We start from the raw sequence: 21505 nt of genomic DNA on the forward strand, positions 1-21505 counted from the left end.
AAAGCCATAAATTTGACTTAGTTACTTTGAGGTTCATTTTGGTTATGTGATATTTGAAGATAACAGATTGGTAGCCTCTGCCACTTTAAATTAATATCATTGGTTAGCATGCTTATCCAATTTTGTAGTTTTTTTAAAGCTAAAAGATGTAATCTTTAAAAAAATTAAAAACCCTTCTGGCACTTAGGATTGAAATTAAACAGAGTGCCTTCATGTATATACTTCATAAATAGAGATGTAATTGTTTATATATACACTGTTGTTAAAAAAGAATTTTTAAGACACACAGTTTTTGACACAACAAAAACTGACACCAGGTGGCAAGGCTGTATTTACGATAGCAGTTGAAACTTTACACAACCTGCCCTACTAGAGCTCAAGGGAAGTGCTTATAGAAATCCATTCAGTAACACCACACATGTCTTATGAATTATTCTAAAAAGGCTTCTCAAAGAAATGTTTTCCTTTAGAACCCTAAAAACAAAATAGGATAAAACCTAGGCTAATATTTTTCACGTCTACTTTACCTTTTTTTCCCGAAGGAATTCTGAAGCACTTTGCAGAATTGAACTCACATATTAGATGGGTAGAGGTCAAATGTTATTGCCACCTAAAGGGATATTGAGGGTGCTTTGCCATAAAATGTAACAGACTCTGTTTTGTGTAGTTTTTAAGAGCATAGACTTTGGGACCAGACTGCCTGGATTTGACTCACAGAAATGATCTTTATCAGTTGTGTGACTTGGACAAATTATTTAACCTGCCAGCTCCTCTGTGGTTTCATCTGTAAAATGGGAATAATAATATTACTTGCCTCATATGATTGTTTGGAGGACTGAATGAATTAATGTTTGTATATGGCTTGCAACAGTGCCTAGAACAAAGCACTGTATGTGTTGTTTTTATTATCAAGATTACTGTGCCAAATAAGTTCTTTATTGACAGGCTTTAAAATCTCTTCTCTGTATAATAATCCATTAGTCAGTTCTAATTTGTGTCATGTGATAGTAGGAACACAGACTAGAGTGACACTGTATTTTATACTTTGTCTTTTTTTTTTAACATTTACTAAATAAATTGTTAACTGAAATTTAAGGGAAAGACATAACTTATGTCAGAGAAAGCCTTTAAAGTACTTTAGAAACCTCTAATTGTGTATTATTGATTAATTTTACATAATTACACTGGATTTAGTTGCCTGGTATCAAGTAGATTTTTATAAATACATGAGAAAAATATTTAACTCTGGTAAGGAAAGATAATTCTTAAAAATTTACTATTCACCAATTTTTTTAATTTAAAATTTTATTGAAATTTAGAAACAGTGCTTCTTAAGCTTTCCCTTTTATGTATCAATAGTTGAAATTTTGATTAATTTATTGAGTTTAACAATTTAAATTCAAGTTTCCATTTGCTAGAAAGAGGAATTGTGAGAAAGGATCTAAGTATAAGTTCTTATCTTTAATTAGCCAATTATTAGAATTCAGTATTGAAGTTCACATGCAGAAAATAACTAATTGAGTGTTGACACATTTAATGAGCAAAATAGATTAAACATGTTTATATAAATTTAGTTTTAGAAACATTTAATTTATTAATTTGAATTTTTAAATAGGAAGGTACAAAATGCACACATGTTAAAGAATACATTTAAAAATATTTAACTATAAGATGTATTTTAAAATTACATGGAGGGCTTCCCTGGTGGCGCAGTGGTTGAGAGTCCACATGCCGATGCAGGGGACACAGGTTCGTGCCCCGGTCTGGGAGGATCCCGCGTGCTGCGGAGCAGCTGGGCCCGTGAGTCATGGCTGCTGGGCCTGTGCGTCCAGAGCCTGTGCTCCGCAATGGGAGAGGCCACAGCGGTGAGAGGCCTGCATACCTCAAAAAAAAAAAAAAAATTACATGGAAACTAATGATGAATTACAAAGCTTTTGTCATATAAAAATTCTGATCTTTGTACTTGAAAAAAGCAAAAAATGCAATTAAGGGTGAAGTGGTTTTGTTAGTAGTATTTGTTTTCTCTATACATAACATGAAAATTTGAGGAAGCATCTTGCAATGAGAAATATATGTATTTGTTAGTTTATTCATTAGATATTCAGCATATCTTATATGCTAGAAACTGTGGTAGTTGCTGGTTTTACATTGATTAAAAAAACAAATGGTTTCTGCACTCAAGGATCTCAATATCTAGTATGGGAGGTGGAGGACACAAAACAAATATATAATTGCAAATTCTGCTAAGTGTCATTAAGTAAAGAAATGGAGCAAGAGACCAAAGGAACCTGAAGGATCTATGTGTTACTCAATGGTGGCCACTTGGGGGAATGACTTTTGAGCAGAGATCTCAAGGATAAGGAGCCAGCTAGGGCAGGAGCAGGCAGGGAGCATTCCAATGGCATATGGGAAGGCCACGAGGCAAGAAAGCATCTAGACAGAGGAGGCAGTATGGCTGAAGGATAGTGTCCACAGAATAGTTACCCACAGATTTGATGGCTGACTGGATGAATGAATGGTAGCAGAAGTAACGTTTTAATGGCAGGATAGCAAAGTGGCTCTCTCCAACTACAGAACATTTGATTTTTGAGTGGCCACACTCTCATTCCATTTCAACGTGGGCTGGGATTTGTCTTATTTACCTGTCCTTCCATAGATTATTAAACAGATTTAACCTTTCAAAATATTCAGTTAAAATGGCTGAACAAATCTAATAGTCACCCGGTAGCTGAGAAAATTAAAAAATAGTTGGGGGAATATCTTAGGAGTTGAGTCTCTCAGAGGCTGACGTTTTGGTTGGCTTTCGTCAGAAAGCCAAGCATCCAGTGTGTGGTTTGTAGTCAGTGCCTGAGAAGAGAAATGTAGCTTGTCACATGGTAGCATCTCGGACTGATCTCTGAGCTGTCTGCCCTCCATCCTCTCCTTCTCATTTTCCTGTGGACATGAATGTTAAGTTCCTGGATGATGCCTCAGACCTCAAACTGTCTATCCAGACGGTGATGGAATTCTAAGAAAACTTTGAGTCCAAGTGGCCGCAACTAAACCATCTTAAGTAAGACATGTTAAAGTAGGTTCTAGGGACTTACCAGGTGGCACAGTGGTAAGAATCTACCTGCCAATGCAGGGGACACAGGTTCCCAGCCCTGGTCCGGGAAGATTCCGCATGCTGTGGAGCAACTAAGCCCGTGTGCCACAACTACTGAGCCTGTGCTCTAGAGCCCACGTGCCACAACTACTGACCCTGCGAACCACAACTACTGAAGCCCGCGTGCCTAGAGCCCTTGCTCTGCAACAAGAGAAGGCACTGCAATGAGAAGCCCGCATACCACAACAAAGAGCAGCCCCCGCTCGCCACAACTAGAGAAAGCCCACAATGAAGACCAAACACAGCCAAAAAAAAAAAAAAAAAAAAGTAGGTTCTAAACTTTTTTTCACTTCCAGCTTTGGCACATTTTGAAACTTTTAATCTAACTCTGAGGTTTCGGAAGTTTTCTCTCCTTCTGGCAGGCTTTCTTTTAAAATATGCTGGTTATTTGAGTGCTGGTCATTCGAGGTTTTATCTGTCTGTCATCTGGCTGTTTTTTGCTAAGGGGATTTGTGCTTAATCATGTCACTCTTACATTGAACAGATTCTTTATTAGTGCCATATGTGTCTCTGTGTTAGTTGCTGATCATAGAGTAGAGAGTGAAACATCCTTGGTGTGGGAGACATAAAGCAACTAAACAAACATGTAATTAGAGATTGTGTTAAGTGCTATGAGGAAAAGGAGAGGGTGCTTTGAGAGGACAGCTTTGTGACTTGCTTTGGATTGGCTCATCAGGGAAGGAGTGTCTGTATAGGTGGTTTAGGTGGAACTCTGAAAGGTAAGGAGTAGTTAGCAAAGGAATTAGAGGGCTAATGGAAGGTCCTAAGGCCGTTATCTCCCACAGACGTTGATTATTTTTATTCTAAAATGGAAGATTATATGTACTACTGAGCTCTAGCTTACTGCTATTCACCATGTAAGGTGGGCCTAAAACAAAATCTTGATTTATAGAATTACTATTGAGATTGTGTGGGAAGATGTCTGCTCACCTGCCTTTAAGTGTGACAGAGATCAGTATGAAATGAGTGCTAAGTGATTTTATTCAATGTATAATGACTGTGTGTTTGCTTAGTATTTCTTTACCTTGTAACTCTTAATGCTGGCAACTTGAAGAACCTTTGAGTCAGTGAAGGAAATGAAAACTGACACTGTTGGATGTTGCAAGGTTAAGAGAACACATAACAGGCCAAGGGAAGTTAAAAAGAAGCAGAAGGATGAGGGAGTAAGATGGAAAGAGGGGTGGATCGTTAGCTGTAGTTATATAATTGTAAGGTCTTATGTTCTTATTACTTCATGATTAATTCAGTGCTTATATGTGAAAGTGTTGTCCATACCAATGAATTTTGCAACTTTTCTCAGTTTGATCAGGTTTCCTCTAATTTTATCTTAAGCAGAATAATTCGGCTAATGATCAATGTGGGCAGCTCGCTGTATTTCACTAGAGTAATAGGTGTGTGTGGCCCAGGAAAGAGCCCAGAAGACAAGTTCTCCACACTTTCTGAGGTGCTTTTTCTACCTTTAAGTCTTCTGAAAACCACAGAAAGATATACCATTTCCTTACCTTAAACATGTTAGAAAGGAAACATGTCAGAAACTGCAAAAGGAAAAGGTAGACGTGGTTATCTACCTATTTGTTTAGAGATGACTGTTTTTTTAAACAGGAAATTAGTTTTCATATATTATCTGTGATAAAGGCTAAAAGTATCTAGATTATATCAGTTCACATTGAGAGTCTCATAGAGAATAAGACATTCAAAACCTTTAGGATTGTCTGACTTCGGGGGAGAGGACTGAAACAAAAAACAAAAACAAGCCCAACTAGAAATGGGTCTTCACTTTTCCCTTATATAGTCAGAAAATCTTTTTCTCCTTTATGCCTAAATAGGGAACATATGATGACATTATTTTGCTTTGTTTCTCATGTCAGTAACCATTTTAAACTGCATTTGCCTTTCATATGATTCTTTTTCTCAAAATGTTAATGTTTCAATGAATTTTGGATGCTTGCAAATGATTCTTTATATTTAGTCAGGGCCTTTTCAGCTTATTTGATCAGAATTAAATAATATATCTATGTAAAGCCAATTGACAAAGCTTTGTTATTTTAGCAAAATATTATGCATGCCCCAAAGCAAAAATTTTAAAAAATAAGATAAAATGTTATAAACTAATGAAGGATAAAAATTTATGTTATCTTCATTGAGGAATTATCTCCTTTAAGGGATATGGGTGCCATGATAGTGTTTCTGACCGCACTTAGTTTTCCACTCAACCTTACCAATGTGGATGATGACACTGCAAGTTACATTTTAAAAAATGATGACACTGTTAGCAGTATCCTTTTTTAAAAACACCTAGGTCAATTGATTAGAAAGTGTCATTGTACATATTTCCTTTCCTTTGTACCATTGCCAAAACTGTACATTGTCATAGCCTACTGTTTTCTTCACTGCTTACTATCAAATTGGAATGTACTCAACACAGTTCTATATTACAAATGTATTTAAAATCCAAGTGCATGGTTCTTAAATGTAAAATGACAATTTCATACGTTTTACAGAAAACGCATGTTTCAGAAGAGATGGGTGAAATTTGATGGCCTTAGCATTTCTTATTACAATAATGATAAGGTAAGTACATTTTACAGTTTTCAAAGATTGTCCTATGCATTCTGAGTGTACTTCAGTAAACTAAGCACGTGATTTGGTCTTTAAGAATAGGAGTTGGATTATCAACATGAAAAGAATTTGCATAGGATAAAACACTTAACTCTTTCCATAGTTTAACTTTTCCCAGACATATAAAATTGGGATTTTTTAAAACTTAAGTATCTAACATTTATGGGATATCTCCTACAAACTACAGGATTTGGTATAAGTGATATGCAGATACATAAGAAATTGCCTTTATCCTAGAGGGTGCTCAAAAATGTTTACAAAATGACACCACAAGTAGAAAATGGCAAAGCAAGGAGAGATTATTTTGTCCTCTGGAAGGGGTATGGAAGAATCAAGGAACGCTTCTTGCATGAGATTTCTAATGACCATGAATTTTGAAGAAAGAAGAATGTTTGTACGTAGAGAAACTAGAAAGAACAGGACTTGATAGCAGAGAGAACAATGAGATGCCCAGATTCTCTGATTGGAAAATAGAGTATGTTTGGGAGACTAGTGGGAGATGAAGCTGAGAAGGTTGTGTTTGGAGTTAGAGCACACCGAATATCTTGATGTGCAAGTGGTTACAGTATATTCTTTAGGCAGTTGAGTCTTAACGACATGATACTATTTTGATCACGTCCTTCTCCTTAGGGATGAGAATGTCTTTATTCTTAGGAGATGTAGGCTGAAATATTTAGGGGTGAAGTGTCATTATATATGCAAATGTCTTTCAAATGTTACCTATCTATATATACCCTCTCTATATGTATATTTATATATATGTGTGTGTGTATATATATATATATATATATATATATATATATATATATATGCACACATGCATAGCTAGGTGAAACAAAAAATAGCAATGTTAACAACTGTCCAATTGAGGTTATGAGTGTTCGTTATACTAATCTTTCAACTTCTATGTGTTTGAAAATTTCCTTAATTAAAACATTGCAACTAATAAGTAGACCGTATTTTTTGTTAGTTAAAATCATATAATTTTACAATCTTAACTATATTCATTCTTTTAATATATTGATTTAACACTTAACCACATCTTCTTATTTATAGTTTACAATCTAATATTATCTTCTCATTATTTAGTGATTTTTCACTGCCTAATATTGGTGTTATTTGTGGCTCAAATAGAGATTTAGATTCCCTTTCACGTATTGATTGTTCAGTGCTACAAGGAAGAAGAGCGTATGCTTTTAGACAGAAAGTAATACACACTGCATGCTACAACACTAAGAATAATAGAAAGTTTAGAGAAGTATTAATTGGTTTCTCTTTGCAGTGATCCCGCTAAAGCATCAGATAGGTTTAAACACACCTCTTTGACATTTGCAAGATATGGGATGAACATTTTTAAAAGCTAGTTTTCTGCCTTAGCTACTGTTTTTAGTTTGCTTGTTCATTTGAATCTTGAGACAATTTTGGTAACCTAGGGTGGGTAAAATGTAGTCTCTGTATCTGATGCAATCTGACCTCTGGTTTTCTTTAGCACCTGTGCCCTTCTCTGGTTTGCTTGAAATGAGGAAGAAAACTGTTCTGTGCCATCAGGCTCTGGTGGGGTTGATATCATTATCATTCAGGAGAGAGAATTTCTAGTGTCTCTGTCCAACCAGACTCACTCTCTTTGTCCTTTAAAAGCTCATCTCAACTGTAGAGAGGAGCTGAGCACCTATCCACCCTGATGCAATAAAAACGATGCAGCCTTGGTTTTGTTTTGTTTTGTTTTGTTTTGTTTTTGCTGTATGCGGGCCTCTCACTGTTGTGGCCTCTCCCGTTGTGGAGCACAGGCTCTGGACGCGCAGGCTCAGCGGCCATGGCTCACAGGTCTAGCCGCTGCACGGCATGTGGGATCTTCCCGGACCTTGGCAAGAACCCGTGTCCCCTGCATTGGCAGGTGGACTCTCAACCACTGCGCCACCAGGGAAGCCCCAGCCTTGGCTTTAAATTAAGATAAAAATTTGTTAAGATGAATTATTATAAATTCTTTACCTTGACATTAAAATTAAAAAAAAATCAAATTGTTGTTTCCTATGGCATTTCGTTCCTTTACTACTCAGATGAGTGGTTTCATGTTGGCAAAAAAAACCCAAAACACTAGGATGGGTGTTTCCTAAAAAGAGACATGGTTTCTGTTGTGACCCTTCTGGCAAAAGGGATGGATTGGTGGACTGGGAAGAGGGGATTTCAAGGCCAGTGAACAGAGAGCATAAGTGTGGCCATAGCTTCTATCTCAGCTGGGTGTGCAGTTTTCGTGGTCCTGTGCGTCAAGGAGTTGTGTCTTTCGGTGTTTAATGTGCACTTGAGAAGCCTGTGGTTGGGCTTTCAGGAGGTAGTTTGCAGAGTTGCCTGTTCCCCTAGTTTTCTTCTGCTTTCCTCAGTGCTGCCCAATCATGTCTCAGCAAGGCCTTTTCATTGTATTACTGAAAATGGCATCATCCCAACAGCCTTGATATCTGGTCACCTGCCAAGAGATCTCACTCACCCCTGTTCTCACTCAGCTAGGGGCAGAATTGCCCTATGGTCATTTCATTGTCGGAAAGTGGTAGATAAATGGCAAAGTTGACCTAGATATCTGTGTATTATAGGCTCAAGGGATGCTTTAGAATTTCTTTCCTTAAGGAAAATTTCACATGCTGAAAAATGCAGTCATTTTGAGCCTAGTGTCATTTAGTTTAGTTTTATTTCTCTTCCTGTTTTGTCTTTATTGTGTGTTAGAATGGAAATGTAAAATGAACTCTACAGTGTTAAAAATTTTGAGATTTATCTTAGAATCTCAGAAAAGATTATAGATGAGCTATTAGAGAAACTACAACTTCCTGAGGTTAAAGTAGCATAGTATTTCACTTCTTAAGGACATTTTTATCACTTCTGGGGAATTTATTTTTCTATTACTCTTCCATAAGTACTAACGTTAAACAACATTATTATTGTAGGCATGTTGGTGAGTTGTTATGTTTTTAAGGAATTTTTTTTAATCTCTTTGAAGAGATCTAGAAGAAGGAAAATCTCCTTTTTAAAATTCCTGTGTCTTTCTCTACAATGCTGCTTCATTTTTTTCTCTACTGAAAAATGGGTTAATGGTAACGTTTTATTCAGCATATAGTTAATTATATCACTAGAGATGTATTTTTGTAAGCTCCTCTAATTCTTAGGCAAACTACAGTTTGACAGTGGATCACCTGGGGGATAAAGTGTAAATAAATGTTTCTGGATATTCTGGATTTTTCACTGTCTGGACTCAGCCACTACAAACTTACAGCCAGAGAGACTGTATCACTGTCCCCAAAGGTGCTGTGCCCCTTTGAATCTCTCAGGTTGCCTGACAATGGGGAGACATTCTCTCCCTCCTGTCAATTCCTAGAGCACTTCCTGGTCTAGTATTGCCTAATATTGCCATTGTAACCCACTTGCATTTATTGGGTTTTCTTTGTTAAGCCAATCATGTCATGTGTTTCTTTGCAGTGACCTTTTTCAACAGTGTCTTGGTACAACTGTGGAGAACTTGTGTGTCTTTTCCTGTATTTTCACCTCCATGGTTTTGCTCTTCCCTCTAACTCTCATTAGCCATTACCATCCATGAAAATCCTGTGCAAACTTCAAGACCCATCCTGTTCTCCTCCTCCATGAATGTTTCCTTTATTCTCTCCAACTATGACATTTGAACAGTAATATGCAGGAAAGGTGAGAGGGAAAACAAGCTGAAAGTAGGGAGGCACATCAGGAGAGTGTGCAGTAAATCAGGCGTTAGTTTATCAGGGTGTAGGCTGTATAGGCCAGTGGAGGTGTTTAAAAAAATGAATTTCGAAAAATACTAAAAATGAGCTGTCAGAGTTTGTATAATTGTGATTGATTGGACAAAGGATTCATTCGTTCAGAAAATATGCAATACTGATTATGTGAAAGGTAATGGAGAAAATAGATGTAAGATGAACAGTTTGGAAAGACTGTACTGATCAGATGATCCCACTGTAAATATAAAGAATTATCATTTAAATTAGAATTAGTAATTGTTATAGAGGAAAGTACAGGTTACTGTTAAATTAGGGTTATCTGGCTGGGTGAGGATGAGGGGCCTGAGAAAAGAGACTGGTCAGAGGGCTTTCTTCAGAGCATATATTCATGCTGAAATAGGAAAGATGTAGAGGCAGTAAGTATGTGAAAATGGGTATGAAAAATGGTTCCTTGCAGAACAGAGTATGTAAAGTCACTGGACTGAGCAGAACCACAATGTATTCATGGAACTTCAAGAAAGCTAACGTGACTAGAAAGAATCAGGAACTGGTAGGGAGCAAGTTGACCATGTAGATGTCGGAAGAGTCCCAGGTTATGTGGGTACAAAAGAGAAGCACAAGTCAAAAACTACTCTATTGAAGACTGATTGACCAGAAGAGTGATATTTTTATGGACAGATATAGAGGAAGAGTATGTTTCCAGGAGGTAATTCAGTTTTAAAGTTTGAGGTGCTTATGGGACAGTTATATGTCCCATTGATGATTCAAAATATGGGAGTGGAGTTAACAGAAATGGACAAAGAAGGAAGGAAGGGACAGATTTTAGAATTCTCCACATAAAGTTGGTAGTTGAAATAGTAAGAAGGGATTTTTTTTTCTTAGGGACAGAAGATAAAACCAAAAAAATGGAAAATAAGGAGGAGAAAAAGTTATTTTGTTAGTACTTATTCCTTGACCTCCCTCCCCTTTTTCCAGAAAGTTGCCCCCTCATCTTCCTAAATCACAGTTCAAGTATCTTACTTGATTTTGGCTGCTTGAGGGGATAAAGGAAAGCCTTCATGGTGTTGTTATTGAAGATGGCATTAAAGAATGGATAGGATTTTGATGGATACATAAAGGCAGGAATGGGGGTTAGAGTAGAAGAAACTGTCAAATAACTAAGAGGGAATACCATGAGAGTATAGTGTATCTCTTCAACTGGCAGAGGAGAAACTTCCCAGTAGACTGCCATGTTGCTCGCAGCAACTGTCTTTTACCCATCTGCTATTGTATGGCTGGAGTTTGCCGCTGGGAGGAATGTGAACTTGACCCTTGTGATCTGCATGGAATGGTTTAGTACATTCTTCTCCTAACCAGTTGTTTCAGATACTTGGGACCCGGGTCAAAAGTGATGGTTCCATAGATGATGGAAAGGAATTGTAGAAGAAACCCCATAAAGTTGTGTCTAAACTCTTTTGACACTAAGACCTTTCATGATGTGGACCTGATTTATGTTTTCAGCCTCATCTCTTTTGACTCGACACTGCAGCTCCTCTTACTTCTCTACTTTACACCTCTGTTATTCAGTCTTTCTGGCCAGGATGCCCCCTGCCCCCTCACTTATCTATTTGGTTAACTTAAGGTTTCTTAAAGTCAGGTTCAAATGTCACTATTTCTGTGAAAATACCTCTGACCTCTTGTAAGCAGAATTGAGAATTCTCATCTTCGTACTCTTACTTCCCATGTTTTGTACTCATTTTTAAACTTTTTTCTCATTTGATTAGTTGGTTTTTCAGTTTGAGGCCACTTGAACATATAAGTACTCTTGGAATTTTCTTTCCAACACAGGGCCCAGTAAATGTTACACTCTTAGTAAATAGTTGAAATTATGGGGGCGATGATTATGCCAATTGGTTTAGGAGGGTCCAGGAAAATGCAGATGGAGAAAGTTATCAAGAGTCTTAAGAATGACTTTCTTGAGCAAAATTGTAATAAGTATATTCCAATTGCAAACAGCCGAATCCATGTTTTTTCACTCTTCAGTCACTGGAGAATAAAAAGTGAGGCAGTGGAGATTAAGATCTTCATTATCAGAGCATTGAGCAATGTGGGTTAATTGAGACAATCCAACAGTCTGGTTTCTTAGGTAATATTCTTGTTCACAATATGTAGCAGTGGTTTTGAAATGGTGTAGTTACAGTACCTGTGATGGCCAGCAGATGCCTGCAAACACCATAAAATCATTTTGACCAGATTGTTTCAAAGAACATACCGCTGTTTTTTGGAACTATGTATTGCTGGTCTGCTATGTTGTTTGTATGTGAGTCATTGTCTCTTAATTGCAGATGAAGAGAAAAGTGAAAAGACATCTCACTTGGAAGGGGCACTTAATATTTTCCTTTCTGGGGACTTAAGTGTATATAAGGATATATGCTATTTATATGTAATTTTTAAATTTTAGATTGAAATTATGAAGGAGAAGCACTTGTAAATATCTTGCCATTCTATTTTTGATTAAGGGAATTTTATTTTAATGTTTCTTCTTTATGGATCTTTTTCTCTAACCAATACAGGAGAAGTATTCAAAAGGAATAATTCCCCTTTCTGCTATATCTACGGTACGAGTTCAAGGAGACAACAAATTTGAAGTTGTTACAACACAAAGAACTTTTGTTTTTAGAGTAGAAAAAGAAGGTAAGATTCTTTCTTTATCCCTATAAAAAGAGAAACATTAATTTCTGACCAATCATTAGATTTAATACACCAGTTAAGCTAGAAATGTCAGGCAATCTTTAAATATGTTACTTTTAAATGATTTACATTTTATATTAATTTTTTGAATGCCATTATATGAAAACATAAACAAATTGACAAGTCATTGTTGTTTGTTCACTGTTCTTTCATGCAACAAATATTTAGTGCAAATCTACTAAGTGCCAAGGACTCTTCTAAATTTGGGGTATATAGCAGTGAAGAAAAGTAGACAAAAATCTCTGCTCTTATGGAGCTCACTTTTAATTGTTGATAATGCAAAATAGTTATTCAATGTGGAAAAATATTTTTTCTAACAATTAAAACATTGGTTTTATGAAGTTTATGTATGGCCTATTTTTACGATCAAGCAGGCATGGTAATCATTTTAAGATAGATTTTGGAGTATCTTTTATATTTCTTGAGTTTTTTTCACCTGTAACATCTGCTGTGGGTCACTTGATGGTGAAAATTGATCTAAAGATGGCACATGGTTCGTGGATGGAGTCTAAACCTTTAAATCTTCTCTGACTCTTTTTTCTGGGGTGGGGGAGATAGGGAAGGGAGAGACAGGCAAATTAAAATTCCCTGTTGTAACTTTGATTGACTCTCAGTATATCAGTACTACTTTCAAATAATGTAAATAAGGCCATCTTCATTAACTAAAGAATTAGAATTTTAACTTAAAGCATCTTTTATTTTAGTAGAGATGATAACTTGATTTTAAAATGTACTTCTTGGTACTTAATTATTTGAATAATCGTGGTATGGAAAAATTACTGAATATGTGATATTTGCTAAATGCTTCATGTTCCCAATAGTCTCATGAGATTTGTAGGTAGTACAGTTATTATCCTATTTTACACATGTAAGTATTTACCTTTTATAAACTACAACAATATTAGGAATTATGGGGCAATTTTTTTTTATTGCTGGATTCCTAGAACATATGCCAATGCATGGCACATGGAAAGCATTCAATAAATACTGTATGTCACTGAAAAGTTTCCATTATTACTTGGGATAATCAGTAAATGGATAAGTCCCAACTGCTGCTCACACTGCAGCAAATTTTTTTCAAACTGTGAGTCACTCACTGTCAATTTGTGAGATCAGCATAGTGGTTTCTGATAGTTCCCCCAAAGTCCCACAAAACAAAAACCAAACAAATATAAAATACAGTAGAATAAGGAATATCAAAGTGCACTGCCTACAGTAAGTGTAAGTCTCATAGTGTGAAACGTACCTATGTATATACTGCCCAGGTGTAACATAAGAAGTGTTTCTCACTTGACTTGCTATTTAAAAACAAATGTCAAGAAATGTAGCCTAGAGCTGGGGTTGGTAAACTGGCCTGTAACCAGAATCTGGCCCGCTGCTTGTTTTTGTAAGTACAATCTTATCAGACCCCAGCCACTCTCATTCATTTATGTTGCCTTATGGCTGCTTCTGTGCCTTAGTGGCAGTGCTGAGTAGTTGCTGCAGACTGTATGGCCAGGAAAGCCTGGGATATTTACTCTCTGGCCCTTTACAGAAAAGTTTGCCAACCCATGTCCTAGAGTATATGATATTGACATATGTATTATGAGTCAAATGCCTGAAATTCAGAAAATTATCCACAGTTGTGATGCTCGATATGAAACTCTTTTTTGAAATAACAGTTTCTCTTTTTCTGTATTTTCTTAAAACACACGACATTGCTCCTCTCGACTGGCTATCAGAATGGTCAGTCCTTATGCTCTGGTCTCCACTGCCCGAGCTGATTTCCTGTTTCTTTGAGGTGCTTATCCTCTTCCCGTTGGCTTCTCATAGGGAAATTCACATATGCCACAGAGTCTGCATTTTAGGCTAGATATAATAAAGCTTCGACTTGTGTGAAAATCTGTTTAGCCATATTTACTTGTGGCAGTTACAAATTAAACAGACACATTTTATTTAAAGAAAATGTATCAACCCACACGTTTAAAATTTACATGTTTACAATGGACCAATAAGTCCCTCCGGGATATATAGTTCATCTTTATTATGTAAACTTAGTATATGGAGGGGATGGAATCAAGATGGCAGTGTGAGAAGACATGGAATTAGTATCTCCCCACAACTAGGGCACCTGCCAGCCGCTAGTGGGGGACCCTGATGCCCAAGGAGATGGGAGGAACCCCCAAGTGAACTGGTAGGATGTGGGGTGAGTGAGAGGGGAGGAGAACTGGAGGCCAGAAAGGATCGGCACCCTTGAGGCTGGGGAGAGTAAGAGAGGCAGGCAGGAGGGGCCTTCTGGGAGGAGCGAGAGAGGAGCCAAGGGCGATTGCCTGGCCCACTCGATCCCGGGGAGACCCACTTCAGACCTAGGGACACATACAGACTAAAAGTGAAGGGATGGGAAGAGATATTCCATGCAAATGGAAATCAAAAGAAAGCTGGAGTAGCAATACTTGTGTTCGATAAAATAGACTTTAAAATAAATACTGTTACAAGGGATAAGGAAGGACACTATATAATGATCAAAGGATAAATACAAGAAGAAGATATAACAATTATAAATGTTTTTGCACCCAACATAGGAACACCTCAATACATAAGGCAAATGCTAACAACCATGAAAGGAGAAATTGACAGTAACACAATAATAGTAGGGGACTTTAACACCCCACTTATACCAATGGACAGATCATCCAAACAGAAAATAAATAAGGAAACACAAGCTTTAAATGATACAATAGACCACATAGATTTAATTGATATTTATAGAACATTCCACCCAAAAGCAGCAGAATACACTTTCTTCTCAAGTGCACATGGAACATTCTCCGGGATAGATCACATCTTGTGTCACAAATAAAGCCTTGGAAAATTAAATAAAATTGAAATCATATCAAGCGTCTTTTCTGACCACAACACTATGAGACTGGAGATCAATTACAGGAAAAAAACTAAAAAGCATACATACGTGGAGGCTAAACAGTGTGCTACTAAATAATGAAGAGATCACTGAAGAAATCAAAGAAGAAGTTAAAAAATACATAGGGGGCTTCCCTGGTGGCACAGTGGTTGAGAGTCTGTCTTATGATGCAGGGGACACGGGTTCGTGCCCCGGTCCAGGAAGATCCCACATGCTGTGGAACGGCTGGGTCCGTGAGCCATGGCCGCTGAGCCTGTGCGTCCAGAGCCTGTGCTCTGCAGTGGGAGAGGCCACAACGGTGAGAGGTCCGTGTACCCCCCCCCCCAAAAAAAAAAAACCAAAAGAAACAGGAACAAATGACAATGAAAACACGACAACCCAAAACCTATGGTATGCAGCAAAAGCAGTTCTAAGAGGGAAGTTTATAGCAATTCAATCTCACCTGAAGAAACAAGAAAAATCTCAAATAAACAATCTAACACTACACTTAAAACAGCTAGAGAAAGAAAACAAAGAAAACCCGAAGTCGGTAGAAGGAAAGAAATCACGAAGATCAGAGCAGAAAAAAATGAAATAGAAATGAAGAAAACAATAGAAAGATCAATAAAACTAAAAGCTGGTTCTTTGAGAAGATAAACAAAATTAATAAACCCTTGCACAGACTCATCAAGAAAAAAAAGGAGAGGACACAAATCAATAAAATAAGAAATGAAAAAAGGAGAAATCACAACTGACACTGCAGAAATACAAAGGATTATAAGAGAATATTGCAAACAACTATATGCCAATAAAATGGACAACCATGAAGAAACAGACAAATTCTTAGAAAGGTACAATTTTCCAAGACTGAACCAGAAAGAATTAGAAAATATAAACAGACCTATCACAATGAAAGTGAAACCGTAATTAAAAATCTTCCAACAAACAAAAGTCCAGGACCAGATGGCTTCACAGGGGAATTCTATCAAACATTTAGAGAACAGCTAACACCAGTCCTTCTCAAACTCTTCCAAAAAATTGCAGAGGGAGAAACACTCCCAAATTCATTCTATGAAGTCACCATCACCCTGATACAAAACCAGAAAAAGGACTCACACAAAAAATAAAATTATAGACCAATATCACTGATGAACATAGATGCAAAAATCCTGAACAAAATACTAGCAAACAGAATCCAACAGTACATTAAAAGGATCATACACCATGATCAAGTGGGGTTTATCCCAGGGATGCAAGTATTCTTCAATATATGCAAATCAAACAGTGTGATATACCACATTAACAAATTGAAGAAGAAAAACCATATGATCATCTCAATAGATGCAGAAAAAGCTTCTGACAAAATTCAACACCCATTTATGATGGATGAAAACTCTCCAGAAAATGGGCATAGAGGGAACCTACCTCCACATAATAAAGACCATATATGACAAACCCACAGCAAGCACCATATACAGTGGTGAAAAACTGAAAGCATTTCCTCTAAAATCAGGAACAAGACAAGGATGTCCACTCTCGCCACTCTTATTCAACATAGTTTTGGAAGTCCTAGCCATGACAATCAGAGAAGAAAAAGAAATAAAAGGAATACAAATTGGAAAAGAAATAAAACTGTCACTGTTTGCAGATGACATGATACTATACATAGAAAATCCTAAAGATGCCACCAGAAAACTACTCGAACTAATCAATGAATTTGGTAATGTTGCAGGATATAAAATTGATGCACAGAAATCTCTGTCATTCCTCTACACCAACAATGAAAAATCTGAAAGAGAAATCAAGGACACACTCCTGTTTACCACTGCAACAAAAAGAATAAAATACCTAGGAATAAACCTCCCTAAGGAGACAAAAGTCTTGTTCTCAGAAAATTATAAAATAATGATGAAAGAAATCAAAGATGACATAAACAGATGAAGATATATACCATGTTCTTGGATTGGAAGAATCAATATTGTGAAAATGACTGTACTACCCAAAGCGATCTACAGATTCAATACAATCCCTGTCAAACTACCAATGGCATTCTTCACAGAATTAGAACAAAAAATTTTGCAATTCGTATGGAAACACAAAAGACCCCAAATAACCAAAGCAATCCTGAAAAAGAAAAATGTAGTTGGAGGAATCAGGCTTCCCAACTTCAAACTGCACCTCAAAGCTACAGTAATCCAGACAGTATGGTACTGGCACAAAAACTGAAATATATAGATCAATGGTACAGGACAGACCGCCCAGAGATAAACCCATGCACATATTGTCACCAAATTTACGACAAAGGAGGATAGAACATACAGTGGAGAAAAGACAGCCTCTTCAATAAGTGGTGCTGGGAAAACTGGACAGGTACATGTAAAAGAATGAAATTAGAACACTCCCTAACACCATACAGAAAAATAAACTCCAAGTGTATTAAAGACCTAAATATAAGACCAGACACTATAAAAGTCTTAGAGGAAAACATAGGAAAAACACTCTTTGACATAAACCACAGCAAGATCTTTTTTTACCCACCTCCTAGAGAAATGGAAATAAAAACAAAAGTAAACAAATTGGACCTAATTAAACTTAAAAGCTTTTGCACAGCAAAGAAACCATAAACAAGACAAAAAGACAACCCTCAGAATGGGAGAAACTATTTGCAAATGAATCAACAGACAAAGGATTAATCTCCAAAATATACAAATAGCTCATGGAGCTCAATAGCAAAAGAACAAACAATCCAGTTAAAAAATGGGTGGAAGACCTAAGGACGTTTCACCAAGGAAGACATACAGATGGCCAAGAGGCACATGAAAAGATTCTCAACATCACTAATTATTAGAGAAATGCAAATCAAAACTACAGTGAGGTATCACCTCGTGCTGGTGAGAATGGCCATCATCAGAAAATCTAGAAACAGTAAATACTAGAAAGGACGTGGTGGAAAGCAAACCCCCCTTCACTGTTGGTGGAAATATAAATTGATGCAACCATCATGGAAAACAGTATGGAGTTTCCTAAAAAACTAAAAATAGAACTACCATATGACCCAGTAATCCCACAACTAGTCATATGCCCTGAGAAAATGATAATTCAAAAAGAGACACATACCACAGTATTCATTGCAGCACTATTTACAATACCCAGGATGTGGAAGCAATCTAAATGTCCACTGACAGATGAATGGATAAAGAAGATGTGGCACATATATACAATGGGATATTACTCAGCCATAAAAAGAAATGAAATTGAGTTATTTATAGTGAGGTGGAAGTACCTAGAGTCTGTCATACGGAGTGAAGTAAGTCAGAAAGAAAACAACAAATACCATATGCTAACATATATATGGAATCTAAGAAAAAAAAATGGTCTGATGAACCTAGTTGCAGGGAAGGAATAAAGAGGTAGACATAGAGAATGGACTTGATGACATGGGGTGGGAGGGCGAAGCTGGGGCGAAGTGAGAGTAGCATGAACATATATACACTACCGAATGTAAAATAGTTGGCTGGTGGGAAGCAGAAGCATAGCGCAGGGAGGTCAGGTCAGTGCTTTGTGGTGACCTAGAGGGGTGGGATATGGAGGATAAGAGGGAGGCTCAAGCGGGAGGAGATACGGGGACATGTATGCATATGGCTGATTCACTTTGGTGTCAGCAGAAACTAACACAGTACTGTGAAGCAATTATCCTCCAATAAAGATCTATTAAACAAACAAACAAAAACTTTATGAACCTTAGTATGAATTATTGTTTGTTAAATAAGTCTTAGGTCTTTAATTTTTGAAACCATGAAAATACTGCTTCAGTGAAAACTGAGACTGTCAACATAGAATTAATGAATATGCTCTATTCATTGAAAGTCATTTTTACATAGTAACAACTCACATTTTTAAAGAGAAGTGTATAAGGGTGTATGTGTGTGTGTATGTATGTGTATATGCATATATATATATTTAAATGGCACATGTGTCTATGTATTTGGTATGGAACCTTCAACAAGATACTATATGTATTTTATTAAGTTATTTTTTATTCCTCCTTCCATGTATACAAATTGTTGGTTATTTTTTATTTGGTGGACACTGAGAAGTCAACCATAGTGGCTTATGAAAAACTTGACTTAATGAACTTTAAGCCTAATTAAACTTTGCTTCAATCTAATCAAGAAGCAAAATCAAAGTTTAGAAAGGGGCAGTAGTTTGACATTGTAACAGAGATGAATTCTTCATTTTTGGTGAAAAGGTTCTGAGTGACCTAAATACACAGCTCCCTTTGTCTCCCCTGAAACCAGTGTCAGGATTTCAAAAATGCTGCATTGACCACTGGTGTTGCTAAGAGAAGATTACAATTTGGCATCTTTTCCCCACAAATTTTCTAAGGCTTCAATTCCCCTGGATTTCCTTGTGAAAATATTGTTATTTTCTTACTTGAAAGTTAATTTTATTGAAATAATAACATCTTTAAAATTCTCTTCCTCAACTAGAAAATTTAATCTGATTACTTTTGTCCTCAAGCGGAATTGCTGGAATTGCTCAGAGGGTTGTAACAGCTAATGATCCTTCAGTTAGTCTGTATGCCCTTGGCACCTGTAGTCACACAGGTGTTGTGTTACTTTAAAAAACAGGTGATATCACATTTTCAGTGGGCAGTTCTCATAGTTAGAAGGCTTATGAATTCTGAGTGGTCCAAAAATAAACTCAAAATGGCTTAAAGACTTAAACATAAGGCATGACACCATAAAACTCCTAGAAGAGAACATAAGCAAAACATTCTCTGACATAAATTATACCAATATTTTCTTAGGTCAGTCTCCCAAGGCAATAGAAATAAAAACAAAAATAAGCAAGTGGCACCTAATCAAACCTGCAAGCACAGCAAAGGAAACCATAAAACAAACAAAGAAACAAACCAAACCAAACCAAACCAAAAAAAAAAAAAAAAAAACCCTACAGAACGGGAGAAAATATTTGCATTGATGCAACCGACAAAGGCTTAATCTCCAAAATACACAAATAGCTGATACAACTCAACAACAAAAAACAAACAACCCGTTCAAAAAATGGGCACAAGACCTTGATAGACATTTTTCCAAAGAAGACATACAGATGGCCAGTAGGTACATGAAAAGATGCTCAACATTACTAATTATTAGAGAAATGCAAGTCAAAACTATAATGAGGTACACCTCACATTGGTCAGAATGGCCACCATTAAAAAGTCTATAGATAACAAATGCTGGAGAGGGTGTGGAGAAAAGGGCACCCTTCTACAGTATTGGTGGGAATGTAAGTTGGTGTAGACAGTATGTAAAACAGTATGGAGGTTCCTCAGAAAAGTAAAAATAGAATTACCATATGATCCAACAATCCCACTCCTGGGCATATACCTGGACAAGACTATAACTCAAAAAGATACATGCACCCCAATGTTCATAGCAGCGCTATTCACAATGGCCAAAACATGGAAACAACCTAAATGTCCATCAACGAATGAATGCATAAAAAGATGTGGTACAATTATACAATGGAATACTACTCGGCCATAAAAAAGCACAAAATAATGCCATTTGCAGCAACATGAATGCAACTAGAGATTATCATACTAAGTGAAGTAAGTCAGACAGAGAAAGACAAATACCATATGATATCACTTACATGTGGAATTTAAAGTATGGCACAAACGAACCTATCTACAAAACAGAAGAGTAGCTCCCGCTCGCCCCAACTAGAGAAAGCCCATGCACAGCAAGGAAGACAATGCAGCCGAAGATAAATAAATAAAATAAATAAATTTATTTTTTAAAAAACGGAGCAAGGCATGGAACATTTGCTATCTTGAGGAAGAGCCAGGTGAGTTGAAAGTTCTCTGTTGTGTACTTTGATTGGCTATCATAACTTAACAGGCCACAAACTTTGGTGTCATCATCGAATCTTTTCCTACCTCGCTCACATCCAGGCCATCAGCAAATCTTACCAGTTTGATTTTGGAAATATGTCAGGGCTCTGACCAACTGTCAGCACCTCTACCACCGTCACTCTCCTACAAGCCACCATTTCTATCTTGATGATTGTCACAACCTCCCTTGATCGACTGCAGGCATATTTTCAGTACGGTTGTCAGAGCGATCCTTCAACAAGAAAGTCAGGTCCTGTCAGTTTATTTCAGATGCTCTGTCATGTTTCCAGCTCACTGAGAGTGAAGTACTGTGATTTCCAGAGTCCATGCAGGATCTGACCCTGGTCTCTCTGTCTTGTTTCCTTCTGTGCTCTACCTCATTCACTGAATTGCAGCTACAGGGGTCTCTTGTCCCGTGAGCATGCCAAATCTGCTGTTGCCTTGGCACTTTCTGCTTTCTGCATCCTGGAAGGCTCTTCCTCCAGTCCTCCTCCTAACTT

General features: G+C 37.0%; 1 protein-coding gene across 1 annotated transcript in view; it reads left to right on the forward strand.

Moving 5' to 3' along the window:
- Positions 1–21505, forward strand: part of ARAP2 (ArfGAP with RhoGAP domain, ankyrin repeat and PH domain 2) — a gene marked incomplete at its 3' end in the record, with an annotated part of 205821 nt that overhangs the window by 47393 nt on the left and 136923 nt on the right. The window contains exons 7-8 of the mRNA XM_081237829.1: positions 5647–5716; positions 12048–12168. Coding sequence (XP_081093955.1) covers positions 5647–5716; positions 12048–12168 — 191 coding nt within the window. The remainder of the gene's footprint in view (positions 1–5646; positions 5717–12047; positions 12169–21505) is intronic.

This window comes from Mesoplodon bidens (assembly GCF_964165515.1).
Source record: "Mesoplodon bidens genome assembly, chromosome: 1".
Taxonomy (NCBI): domain Eukaryota; kingdom Metazoa; phylum Chordata; class Mammalia; order Artiodactyla; family Ziphiidae; genus Mesoplodon; species Mesoplodon bidens.